Genomic DNA, 13,898 nt, shown 5'->3' with positions numbered 1-13,898 from the left:
AGACAATAAAATATTACCTATCTGGTACCTAGCCTGAGAGATCTAGGTTCATCCTTCTGTCTTTGGCATACAGAGGAAGCATGACTTGCCCTCTTTTATGTGATTTCAATGGCCCGTCTGGGGCTCCATTGAACACAGAACTTCCATGTGAATGATCTGGATCTAGGCTTGGGGGCTGTTCTTGTGTTTGTTGATGGTGGCTCCCTCCTGTGTCCTTAGTTGGCCATCAGAGTCAAAAATGGTAAGAATGGCAGCTCGGCAGTCTCGGTGTATGACCACTTGAGTGTGCCCAGTGTCCCTCAGGTCAGTCTATGATAAAACCCAAGTCAAACAAGGCTGCATCCCGAATGTGCTATATCCTAAGGATCTGACCTAAGGTCATGGCCAGCCCTGACTCTTAAGACCTCAAATGGTCATCTAAGCAGTGCTATAAACCGGTATCAGCTTGCTCTTGGGCCACTCTGGTCGTGAGACTAGTAGAGCCTTGCTGTGGAGAACCTCGAAAAATGGGGAGGGGGAAAATACGTTGTTACTCCAACAGGTAATCCAGCTTAGGTGGCTCTGTGCCCAGCGCTAACAGCCTCAGCATGTCCTGACATCACAGTGGAGGTGCATGTGAACAATGTCAGCCCACAAGGACTGAGTAGCAACTGGCTTCCAAGATAAAAGATCTCAGCAAAACCTTAACAATACCTCTAGTCTGTTATCTCACATTTTCACTCCCTCCCACCAGAAAATGGCCTTCCAGCCTGGGACAAACAGAAGCCCCGTCCAGAGCGAGGACAGGACTGGAAGCTGGTAGGAATGTCCGAAGCCTGCCTACACAGGAAGAGCCATGTGGAGAGGCGCGGTGCACTGAAGGATGAGCAAGCATCCCCACACCTCATCCAGGCCACTTGGACGAGTTCTATATTCCATCTGGATCCTGACGATGTGAACGATCAGAGCGTCTCAAGTGCCCAGACCTTTCAGACCGAAGAGAAGAAATGTAAAGGTAACCCACTTCCTGCTAGACCATTACCACACATGTGCATCTCTTCCGTGGTAGTGTGCCTCCTCCATTTCTTTACCTGCCTAGTGTCAGTGTGTTTCCCTGGCTGATCCTCCATGTTGTCTTCATCCTCTAATTTTCTTTTAAGCATAAATAAACAAGTGGAATCCAAAGGCAAACACTTCATGCCATACCCCAACACTGGAGGAGAGATCCTTTTTATTTCTTTAGTGAGCAAATGTGTCATTAATTTGATCTTTAATTCTATTTCTATCTGAGTGGAAACAGACACTGGTGCTTTCATACCTACTTGTTTTGTGGTGTGTTTCTGAGTGTGTGCATATGCATATGTTTCTTGTCACAGTTACACCAGTTGCTAACAGGATTTCTATGCCTGCCTTTAACCTACATAGACAATTCATGCTTGACAGGGAGATTTTAACATATCTTGTGGTCACTAAATCCTGTGTCACGGTCATGGAGAGAAGATTATTAAGGTGTTAGGCAGTTGTCACTGCATGAGGGAGGAGGTAGTCACCTCAAGAGGGGAAGCAAAATCAGCCAAAGCAGCCCAGGTTCCTGATCACATAAGACTTAGCTGCTGTCACCTCAGGACACCCCTCCTGACAGATGTCTTCCATGCTGATCGCGTTACGGTCTTAGGGTTGCCCAAAATCTTTGCTTCTTAAAGAAGCCTGTGTCTGTAAGTGTCCAAGTTCTTGTAACTACCCATTCTTTTCCAGTTGAGAGCTTAAAAGCTAAAAATATCATGATTGGCCCTTTGGTTTTTACTTACGGTAAAGTTTAAATTGTCTGTTTGAAAATTGAAAATCTCACAATCAAATAACAATATATCAGATATCGATACATAATAAAAGGTGAGCGGGGAAGAAGCATACCACTGCCCTGTCTTGAACATAAGCCACAGTTACACTTATCACTCACGAATAAGAACCCAGGTCTTCCTGATGTTCTGGAAACACTTCAGAACCTCCATAACTTCCAGTTTACTCAGAAAGATCCCATTTCTGAGGCAGCTGTTTTCCCTTGGAAGGCATTTCCCAAAGATGGCGTCCTCAGCTCTGACTGGAGCACAGGCAAGAAGACCATGTTCCTTTTGAGAGGTGATACTTGAATTTCCATGTTGATTATTTAGAAGCTTAAAGGTTTTTCTTTTTTTAATGTTTTAAATTGAAATAGAATTACACTACCTCACCCTCCTTCTCCTCCTAGTTCCTCCCAGGCACTCTCCCTTCAACATCTCCCATGTCCCCCACCCCACTATCAACTTGATAGCTTCTTTTTTTTAAATTATTATTATTATTCAGACATACATACATACATATGTATATGTGTATGTGTGTGCACAAATATATAAATATAACCTGCTGAGTCTGTTTTTGTTGTTTGCATACATATTGTTTCAGGGCTGACCGCTCTGCACTGGACAACCAATTAGGGGCTCATACTTGGGAGAGGTTAATTCTCTTTCTGCAATCATTAGCTGCCTGTAGTTCTTTGTCTAGGGGTAGGATCCTGTGAAATTTCCACCTTCCACCTTAATATGCCCATTGATATAGCCACTATTATAGTCTTGTTTTGCAGACATTTCTAGGAGAAACTTTGAAATTTTGAAAAGGGTATTTACAAAAATGGCAAAATAAGATTTTTTTCAAAGAAACGGGGATATAAAACAGGTGGTTCTCCACATGTGAGTGGGTGTGCACATGCATATTTACTTGAACTACAATTTAGATTTACAAGCAGATTGAATCTTCAAATTTTATAGGTTGCAGTAAAACCTTGTCTGTCTTTGATTTATAGTGAAATGCCAACATCCTCATGATTTAAGGACCTAGTGAACTGAATTTGACTCCTTCACAACTGGAACCCAAAAACATTCCTTCACAGAGTGCTGTCCCTATTATGAGGAATTTTGTTCTTAGATATGTAGAGTTCTAAACATTAAACTTTCAGTTTGTTGAAATATCTTGAAAGTAAAAAGGGGTGCGAGTTCCAGGGCACAGGATGCTGAGGCAGGAGGATAGCGAATCTGAGACTAATTAAGTCTAAATATGAAACACCTTCAAAAAAGAAAAGATAAACAGACAAGTTACAGCCTTTGGGGATAAGACTCCACAGCAAAGTGACTGCACAACATTTTGAGATTGACACATTTGGACTAGGATACCAGCCTTCCCACATATGTTTAGAGCAAACTTATATAAATGTTAGCTTGATAAAAAAAAACTACCTAAGATAATGTATTTAATCATTCAGCACAGTACCTGACTTTCAGTGCACTTTAAATAGCTACCATTTTGGGGTGATCATTATTATTGGCTGTACATCCTAAGTCATGTAAATTCCTTGAATAGCCCAGCAAGGAATGGAGCTGGGAGAGTTGAACAGGTGTGGGGCAGGGGGTGGGGGGTTGTTTTATGAAGCTCAGATCTGCTTCCAGCTCTTCCTAAATCATGTGCATGTCTGTTATTCTGGTAGTAAAAGAAAAACAATGGAGGCAAACTTGGTGAGATTTCCAGAGACACCACCAAGCCTCACTTTGACCTGAGCATAAAACAGTGTCCTGATTCAGTCACAAAGCCCAAGAATCTACTGAAGTAAATTTCCCTCGCATCTTAGCACACTGGTGAGTGAGGCCTACATTTCCCTTGGGAGTTGGTTCTTCTCCGTTGGCCCCGTTGATCTTCTGTGTCTATAAAGTCCATAAAGAAAGTGTTGTCTGGTGGCCATTTGTACTGGGCGTTTACTTCCTGGCTGGCCACCGCCCTGAAGACAGTTGATGCCCCTGGCCTACTCCTGTCTGCATTTATCCCCTAGTGTTTGTACAGGGCCTACTGTGTCCAGGACATTATGCTTGATATCTAAGCATGAAGAAAAAGCACTTGAGCCAAAAGGACATTGGATTAGCCTCCTTCCAAGCACTCCAGAAGTAAATGATAAGAACCAAATGACCTTGAACCATATACAAAGGTTAACTTGTGGTTCAGCAATTCAAAACAATAAATTGGCTGCTTGAAGTCACACAATAAGCCTGTCCCCAAATTAGTAATCTACTAAAGCTAGACCAGAATACTTTCATGCGTAGTTTGTGGGCTGCAAACTGATCATCATCACTCTCTGCTGATGCAAGGTGAGAAATGGAGAACCAGCTTCAGAAACCTTCACAGCACCTTATCATCACCCACAATCCAGATGCTTCACCAATGGCTGCCACACCCTGAGCCAGGCACAGACCAGTTTGGTACTGTCAGACTTGCCTGATCAGCCGTATGAGGCCAGAACTGTGCCAAAGTCTTAAGTATGAAAAGGAATGCATTGGTCTCTGATGGGTGGGGTTTCTTAACCCTAACTTCAAATCATTTGGGAATCATTGACTGATTTGTGTAATACTCTCAAATGCATTTTCTTTGAAGCTTATTTGAGTTTCCTACCTCATATTTTAAGCAGCGCATATGAGTACTTTATTAGCTTCATTCATGCTAAGTGAGTTACCTGGTGGGTGACACCAGCTCTGGAGCCCCCTCACATTCTTGTGTCAGAGACTATACCACCTCCTCCTTTCCTTCCCAGAACCCAAGTTGACTTATCCTGAGCTCAAAATGCACACCAGAGAGTGGTACTAACAGGAGTTCCAGCAGCTATTAGAAATGAGAGTCTGAGCTGTGTATGGTGATTCATTGTGAAACCCCAACACTCCAAATGCAGTGCTAAAGAAGGAAGAGGACAGTGAAGTGGAGGCCAGCTTGGACCACATAGTGAGACTTTTACTAAAAGAAGGACTAGAAGAAAAGAGAAAGAAGAATGTGAGGTCCCAGTTGGACCTTTGAGTTGGAGAGCCTAGAGATGGAATGGACCCAGAATCTGTGTTTCAACTGTCCCTTCTAGTGACCCTTTAGACCAGTGTCCCCAAGCCTTTGAGAGACTCATAAGGACGCAGGGCAGGAAAGGGCCTGCCACCTAGTGGGCACTCAGGAATATGCCTGTCCCTCCATTCCTAGGAGCCACCTGACAATCCCATTTTGGGAACATCTTGGGCCTCACAATATGCTCTCTCACTCCCCCGGGGAACATTTCATTGGGTGATAGAGCCTTTCTGGAAAGCACCTACTTCAAGATTGGAACTCTGATCCCCTCTGAAATTATCCCAAGACTTCTCCCTTCTGCCCACCCAAGCTCCCTAAACTTTCTGTTGGGAACGACAGAGTTCAGCAAGCCCAGAGTGTTGGTCACAGATAGAGAGGTGATTCATTGAAGCTAGACCTCAGTAGTCCACTGAACCCATAAAGTAGGGCCTCCACCATAGCCAGGAACTTTCTAGAAGGATGCATAGGGGCTGTTGGGATGACAATCTGGGCTGAGCCACCTCCCTGGGCACTATTGGGAGAACAGCAGCAATCTAATAATGCCACTGAAATTTCTCTGTAAATCTATACCATACATGATGCTAAAACAGATGAATCTCAAATTTTGAAGAAGGATAGAAGAGTCAGAAAAATTTTAATGCATCATTTTCTTTCCTTCTAAATGCTCTATATGGTTTGCAAGGGAAAAGATGAAAATTTTAGTAAGTTGTAAAATTATAAATAATTTTTTAAATAAATGTTTCCATTTATTAAGGACAAACACTATTACAATTTTTCTCACATTTCAGTCCTTTCTTTTCTATCTACTTTTTTATAGACTTGGGTCATCCAAGGCACATCATTTGTAACCAGCTTTTAATGCTTAGCAATAGATCATCAGCATTTTCCCTTGCCATTAAAGTATTCTACTTAATACTGACATTCATTGGCAATAGATTATTCTTTCTTGTAGCTAAAATACCATTTATTAAACCATCCCCCAAAGCTCTGACAATTTAAAGTAATTTTTAAATAATAAAATTTAAATAATGACATTTCAGTGAAAAGGGAAGATTATTAATCCATGGTCTTCATAGAGAAGAGGTGACTCAGATGGACAGTAACACTTTAGATGATATACAGCTCTCATTCACCAAGACAACACAGTGCCCTGAAAGTAGGAGACATAAGCAAGTCCCTGTGTGCTGTGCAATTCTTCAGGGTAGACATTCACCCTTTCAGAAGTCCACACCGTCTTTGTTCGTAAGTTAAACACCAGGACATCATCAAGTGAACTCCACTGAGACGGTAAGAGTGTATACAGCTGGAACTCTCCCACAGGTCCCACCTGCTCCAGCTGTCTCTGATCTCCACTGTGCCCTAATCACCACAGATCACAGCACTCAGTCCCACAAAATAGAGCAGTGATTCATGCACCTTAGGCCGGCCGAGGAGCATTAGTGCTCAACGTGATAATAAGGGCTCACCACCAGTTTCTGGCATGCACTAGACAGCCATGTGTTTTTTTACTTCAAAGTCAGGAGACAAACTCTGTAAATAAGTAGTAGGGGCAGTTAGAACTAGAAAGGAAGGGCACGGAACCAACTAGCATGGAAGGGAATAAAAATAAACTAGAAATGGTAATGTAGAAGAAAGGAAAACATCAGACAGTCAAGGTTCAGGTTCACCCAGCTTCACTTCTCATTGAGATGCAGCACAGAACCATAGATGGACCACTGTGGGCTTTCCAAGGTCAGCATGGCTGTGTCCATAATATGGAGAGAAGCAGATATGATCGCTCTGTCCCTCTTTAAATACCCCACCCCTCAGAAACACTTGCACAAGGATCTGAGTGGTTGACTTTTTGCACTTTGCTCCTGTGGCCAATAAATTTGGAAATAATCTAAATCTTTCCATCCATAAGTGCATGTTCAAATAAATCAAAGTGTATCTAAGACATCTATTAGAAAAATGAAAAGTGTGTTTTGGAAATGTGGTTTAGGGATTCTTAATAAAGTAAGCATGCATTAACAATATACCCCACTTGTCAGGCAGTGGTGGTGCACGCCTTTTAATTCCAGCACTTGGGAGGCAAAGCCAGAAGGATCTCTGTGAGTTTGAGGCCAGTCTGGTCTACAGTGTGAGATCTAGGACAGGCACCAAAACTACACATAGAAACCCTGTCTTGAAAAACAAACAAACAAAAATTTAAAAACAATATGACCTGACTTACGGCTTTGAAAATCTGCATAGTTGAACTAATATGCATAGGGGCCAGTTCCCAGTTGCACAGCAAACTTATTTCTGGGGCTACCTTGGGGGAAGAAAAAGCATGCAGGAACAATGGTGCTGATCTTAATTCTATATACAAGTATGTTCACAGACCTTTCCAACAGTGTATCAATGAATGTCTTTTATGACATCCTAATACAAGAGTCTATGTTTTCAAATCAGATGTTATAAGTTGACTTCTTGCTTTCTAACTCACAAGCTCAGAGTGAATCACTGAGCCTCTCTGATCCTCAGAATAAGGTAATGTGACTGAATGACCTTTCAAATAAAGGAAAATACAAATAAAGCCCTTAACATAATTTCTAGAATTTAGTGGAGATTGAATAAATTGTTACTGTTCTCAGGATATAAATACTCTTATGGGTCTCTCTGGTTTCTGTGACCTTTCTGACCTCAAGTCACCCTGGAGAACATGAGAAACTGAACTGAAGGTAAATGACTGAAGGACACAGGGTACCACATCAGAGGTAGATCGGGGACACAGTGGTTGACAGAGTTCATGGTACAATCAAAATATTTTTGCAAGGCTTTTAAAATTTTAAAACCTTTCATGAAAAATCACCAAATATATGAAGTTAGCTGAATTGAGATCGGAGTCAGACATCCTGGCTGCAAGTGCTAGGTCTCTCTGAGATTACCCTGTTCCAGGGTCCTATGCAAAGAACTTGGCACAACAGGACACTCACATTACATCAGGCACAGGGGGTCCTACCCACTATGACAGAGACAGTGAGTTCCCATGTGCACCTGATTACACAGCCCGGGTGTATATCCCTGCTTCTGCCACTTTCTACCTATTAAGTTTGAGCAAGGCACTTGCCTTTCGGATCTCCTATTTTATTATCTGAAAAAAATGGAGAGGTTTTTGATAGAAATAAGCTCTTGGATGATGTTCCAGAGACAGATCAGTAGATGGAAGTTGTACTGCTCTGATGAGGCTTGGAAAGACCATAAGAAGTACTGTGGGTATTGAGAGTGCCAAACACTCATGGGAGAATAACTACTAAGCCCACACTGAACTGAGCCAGTTCTACTGTAGGTGGAAGGGAATAGATATGGAAGCCACATCCCTGACACTTTCAATAGGTAGTTCTCAAAGTCAGGCACAAGTAGATGGTTAACCGTGACAAAGTGCTTTGAAGACACAGGCCATCTGCCATTTCTGACACAGATTGAAACTACAAAGATGTTCCAGTCAAATTTAGACAGATACATGAATGGCATATTGATCCTGCCTATAAAGACAGCCTGAGAATCCTCAGATTCCCTAGCACCCAGCCAACACTTGGAAATGTGGGACCAGCCAATCATGGATTGGTTCTTGGCTCTGAAACTAACCACTTAACATTGGATAAATAACTAATTCTTTCCAACAAAGAACATAGAGATTAATTGGCGACAAATAAAGGAAAAGGACTTATATCCCACTGTTAGTTTTTCAATATTGAAATCATACTTCCACTTGTGAAGAAAATGGGGCCAAAAAAAAAAACCAACCTGGGATCACCATGAAGATATAGTGCACAGTCCAAACTGATTGAAAAATTGTGTCTCAGGCCATCTCCTTCGGTAGTTTTATTCCCTTTGGGATCCTTCTCCCCAATGACCCATAAACCTTCAGGTCCTCAAGACCCCAATTTTAGTTCCCTCAGAAGTTTCTGAAAGCATTGTGTACTCCATAATAAACCCCCTCCCTGAAGGTGTGGCCAGCTGCTTCTGGATAGACCTTTGGGGTCTGAGTATCCCAGAGATACAGAGATCACATACCAAAGATGGTATCACAAATGGTCTTCAGGATGGTCCCTCACTCCAGTGACTATACTGTGACTGCTTCTCATGGTGAGCTGTACTTAACACAATACTCTTTCAGATTCAGATGAATTTAGCCTACTTGACACAAGCCTGTTTAGGGTACTAGAAACCCAGGACGAGATGACCTTGGAAATCAGATGAGAGTCAGGAAGCCCCATGACCCAAGGCCATTCTCCATGGCATTGACTTGAACAGGATTATGAGCTTTGGAGAAGCCATATCCCTGTGACATCTGTCAGTATTAACTTATACAAGGAGATTGACTTTATTAAACATTACTGCCTCTTGAAATGCAGCACCAGGCTGAAAACTTGGCATTTGAGTTACAATATTGTGTGGGGCCAGTGGCTTATTTGTGTAGATGGCAATATTCTATGAATGGCAGGTTTCACCCCCAATTCCTCATACTGGTCTCACGATATGCAGCTCTAAAGGCCATAACTACTTTAAGTCAAACCTTAGAACTAATGAAATGATACTTACTGAGCTCTTTGTTTGACTAGCTTTGCAAAGAACTCCTTATAATAAGCCTCAGATATAAAAGTAAAGGTCAAAATCCATGTAAGTAGGATCCACTGCCCTTTAGGAAAGGAAAAATACATGTTAATCTTTTGCAGGACTTTCAACCAAATAGGTTTCTATGGAGACAGGTATCTGATACGGATTCATCCCACTTAATAGCCATGAGCAGTCTTAGGGTACAATGCTTTCCTCTTGTCCCTGAGGCTCAGAGATATGATACTTAACCCTAGCTTTCTTTGAAAGGACCTATCTTTACCTGTGTCTTTATTTTACTTTTTTTCTCCCAGAAAAGGACTGGGGAAATCTGAAGGCATTACAGTTGACCACAATCAGTCCAAATCTCACTACCAAAAGCTGAGAGTGTCACACATTAAACTGACCCATTGTTTTCTCCAACCAATCACAGCCTTTTGTTCTCCCTTATTGTTATGTTGGGTATACATCTTATATACATCCCTTATTGTTATGTTGGGTATACATCTTATATACATCCCTTATTGTTATGTTGGGTATACATTTTATATATATCCCTTATTGTTATGTTGGGTATACATTTTATATACATCCCTTATTGTTATGTTGGGCATACATTTTATATACATCCCTTATTGTTATGTTGGGTATACATCTTATATACATCCCTTATTGTTATGTTGGGCATACATTTTATATACATCCCTTATTGTTATGTTGGGTATACATTTTATATACATCCCTTATTGTTATGTTGGGCATACATTTTATATACATCCCTTATTGTTATGTTGGGTATACATTTTATATACATCCCTTATTGTTATGTTGGGTATACATTTTATATACATCCCTTATTGTTATGTTGGGTATACATTTTATATACACCGCCTGCTTTGGGAGTTGGTTTCCTCTGTCTTTCAAGGCAGTGACATTTTTCAAGCTATGCAGGCTGATTCTTGTGCACCTTTCCCTCAATTTGTCCTTTAAGTTGCATGATTTCTGGAGGATCTGGAGTTGCTTTTGGTGTCTTCTTCCTGAGGAACCTTGGGCTAACCTGTACACCTCTTACCTACACAGCCAGCGTTCTGCCTCATTTGCTTTATCTGTGGGTGTAGCTGAGGGTATTGTTTGCATTTTACCTAGCATTATGATTTCACAGAAACACTGACAGTAAGTTACAAAAATCAGACTTCTTAACTAAACCCCTCAGAATGACTCCTAAAACAATGGGGATTCTCGTAGATGACCATGACGGAATTATCAGATTCAGGAAACTTGACGCTAGCGCAAACTACTTTCTAATGGACATGCTTTATTCAAATGTCACACTCTGTTCCCTTTCCCACTCAATGAAGGGAGATATGACTGAGCTGAAGAGAGGACCTGCCAATGTAGGGCTTAATAGGCTGCCACCACCACTTGTCCTTCATTCCAGTCTTGTTTTCTGGCCCAGGATACAGGGTTATGTGTTTCATTTAGTAGTTGTGGGGCATTGGGCTCTCTCTACAACTTTATTAAGGTATCATTGACAAATAAAAATTTAATATGTTTATAGTATAGAATTGTTGCTTTAATATCTTCCTACATCAATGATTATTTAAATTAAACTTGTTAGTACATGTGTTGCCTCACATCTTTGTAATCATTCAATAACTTTGAAGGGAAGGGCCCATTGTTGTGATCTATATGCATCACATCATGCTATGTAATGGATCCCTGAGCTTCTTCCTCCTGACTGAAATTTGATCTTTATCTATCATCTGTCCATCCCCTAGGCCTCCTGTGGATGACTTGTAGGCACCACCATACCTTTGATGTTTTTAGGTCCCACATCTAAGTGAGGTCATGCAATTTGTTGTTCCATGCCTGGCTTATTGCAATCAGCATGGTGTCCCACAGGCTCAGGTCAGTCTGCTTAAACCTGGAGCAGATCCAAAGTCCTTCTCTTGTCTGCTCTTCTGAGTGTTGGTATTTTTTAAGATATGTGAGCTTATTCTTCTGTATTACCCTGAATTTAGGGTTTGCTGGTGTTTCCTTATGACTTTTAGCAGAAGTACTAAAAAGTCACAGCATCATTTAATCATGTGAGTGAGAGAATATCCATGTTCCAGCCCCATGTCTTCATATCCTCATGTGAGGCAGCCCATGCCTTCATTAGGAACTGGTTCCTTATCTCACTATGCTCAGCAGAAGTGAGTTTTGTAAAAGTACTCTTTTTTAAGCATCCACTCAAAGCTCTAAGGGTGAATGCCTTGAAATATTGGGGACTAAAGGGGTCCAGCCCCTCGATAGTCCCCTCCCAGGGTCAGGGAAGAATCTACAACCAACTGATAATTTAATCTTTGATGAAAAGAAATGAATTTATGTACATGAAACCCCTTAGTCCATACACTTTATTATTCTGTGTCAATTCTCTCTCTACACAGCTTCTATTCTGCTCTCATGCCTAGCTCCTTTCTTGCCTGATTTCTCTCTACATTTATCTGCTGTCCCCTCTAAGATCTAACTATTCCTTCATCTTAGTTCTGCCCCATCTAGGTTCTCATCCATTTAGTTATTTCCCATCTTAGCTCCTCTCCCATCTCCTTCTTTCTCATTCTGTATCTTGTTCCACTAGTACTCTCTTGCAGAGCTACAATCTAGTTCTTCCCATCTAGTCCATTTCTCTCCAGTTCTTACCCGTCTAGTTCTTCTGTTCTCTTCTCTCTTCTCTTTCCCGTCCTCATGTTCTCTCTTCAAAATATTCTTTTCTCTGTTTTTATACCTCTCAGTCTCCTTACTTTCTCAGTTCTCTCTAAGTCTCCCAGGAATCCAGTTATAAACCCAAGCAATATCAATCTGGCAGAACAAGGCCACCAAGCTTGAATTCTTATGGGGGTCATAAAGGCAGGTAAGAGTTTTCCTCAGGCAGTGACCACCAGGCTTTCTTTTACAAAAGGGAGTGGTAAAGGAGAAGCTAATGATTGGTGATTTTATCAAGAAGGGAATTTAAGTGCTCAATCTACATTCCTAGAAGTAGTTAGGTAAGAAATTAGGAGTCTATTAGTAGAAGAAGGGTCTCACCCTAAATTGCACAAGAAATAAAGCTATCCTCCCAACCTAGGTAGGGGACAGGTGTTGTTTCATTTGGCCTTTGATGCTTAATAGGTATTTTAGATAAATACACTGTTAGGAGTTCTTGGAAGCACACATAGCTTTACAAGAAAATCACTGTAGGAACCAGCTAATATACATACAAAAGCTAAAATATCACCAAGACTTCTTAAGCCATGGCTTGACATTTGGAGAAGTCCTTGACTTTTCCAAGTAGTAGCCTTTGTGATAGTAGCTGAATTCCATTACATTTTCCTTGCAGCATCTAAACTAACAGTTGCGTGTTTCTCTGTCAGCTGTGACACATTTAAAGCTAGCGTGTATCAGATGAAACTCAGGGAAACTACTGGAGACCAGCTTCACATCCCAAGGGCTTTGCTGTGGGTCATCAAAAAGGTGGTGCCATGTCACACAGCTCCTCACCATTTGGCCTGGCCATTCTTTCCTGTAGTTGGAGTTTTCTCCAGTTCCCACTCAGGCCTGCAGCCGCTCAGACCCAAGAAAACACACAGAGATTTATATTACTTATAAACTGTATGGCCGTGGCAGGCTTCTTGCTATCTAGTTCTTATATCTTAAATTAACCCATTTCTATTAATCTATATGTTGCCATGTGGCTTGTGGCTTATCAGTACTTTACTCTTGCTTCTCATGGCAGTGGCTGGCAGCATCTCCTGACTCAGCCTTCCACTTCCCAGAATTCTCCTCTCTGCTTATCCTGCCTACACTATACTTCCTGCCTGGCTACTGGCCAATCAGCATTTTATTTATCAATCAATCAGAGCAACACATTCACAGCATATGGAAAGACATCCCCAGTACTTTCCTTCCCTTAACCAAACCAATTTATTGACTTAGAAAACAGCTGAGGTTGGGGCATATTTTAGGCTGGTCTTGGTATTTATAGGTAATTTCCAGAACATTTTGATTTGTGAAATAAAATTAAGACTTTCAGTTTACAATTTCTAGATGTGAATCTCAGGGGTACCAGCATGAAATCAATCCTAGTTTTTAAAAACTTATATAAAAAATATCCTCTTCCATTCCCTCCTCAACTATTGCTTCATATGTAACCCATCCTTCACTTCCCAGCAAGCTGAAGAGTTTTTTTTGTTGTTGTTACAATGTCATAGAATAGTGTGAAAGTGCTTCTGAGCTATGCCTTGTTTATTGTGGCTTTATTACATGCCTGCTTGAGGCAACAGACACTACAAAAAGGTTTTCCCTTGAGTGTATTCTAAGTCTGCAGGGTGGTAGCACATGCTGAAGTTCTGGTTAATGGAGACACACATGGAGCCTAGGCCGTAAATTGGCAGTAAGGCTGTTGAAAGCAAGCAATGATGGAA

The 13,898-nt window shown here is 41.3% G+C and overlaps 1 protein-coding gene across 3 annotated transcripts in view; it reads left to right on the top strand.

Annotated features, from left to right (window-relative positions):
* Thrb (thyroid hormone receptor beta) overlaps positions 1–13,898 on the top strand; it is a 358,018-nt gene that overhangs the window by 281,367 nt on the left and 62,753 nt on the right. For all 3 annotated transcript variants that reach the window (XM_036199215.1, XM_036199212.1, XM_036199214.1), the window contains exon 4: positions 734–994. In XM_036199215.1, the coding sequence (XP_036055108.1) occupies positions 734–994 (261 nt within the window). The remainder of the gene's footprint in view (positions 1–733; positions 995–13,898) is intronic.

The sequence above is a fragment of the Onychomys torridus genome, chromosome 9 (assembly GCF_903995425.1).
Source record: "Onychomys torridus chromosome 9, mOncTor1.1, whole genome shotgun sequence".
NCBI classification, from domain to species: domain Eukaryota; kingdom Metazoa; phylum Chordata; class Mammalia; order Rodentia; family Cricetidae; genus Onychomys; species Onychomys torridus.
This window is presented reverse-complemented; position numbering and strand designations above follow the sequence as displayed.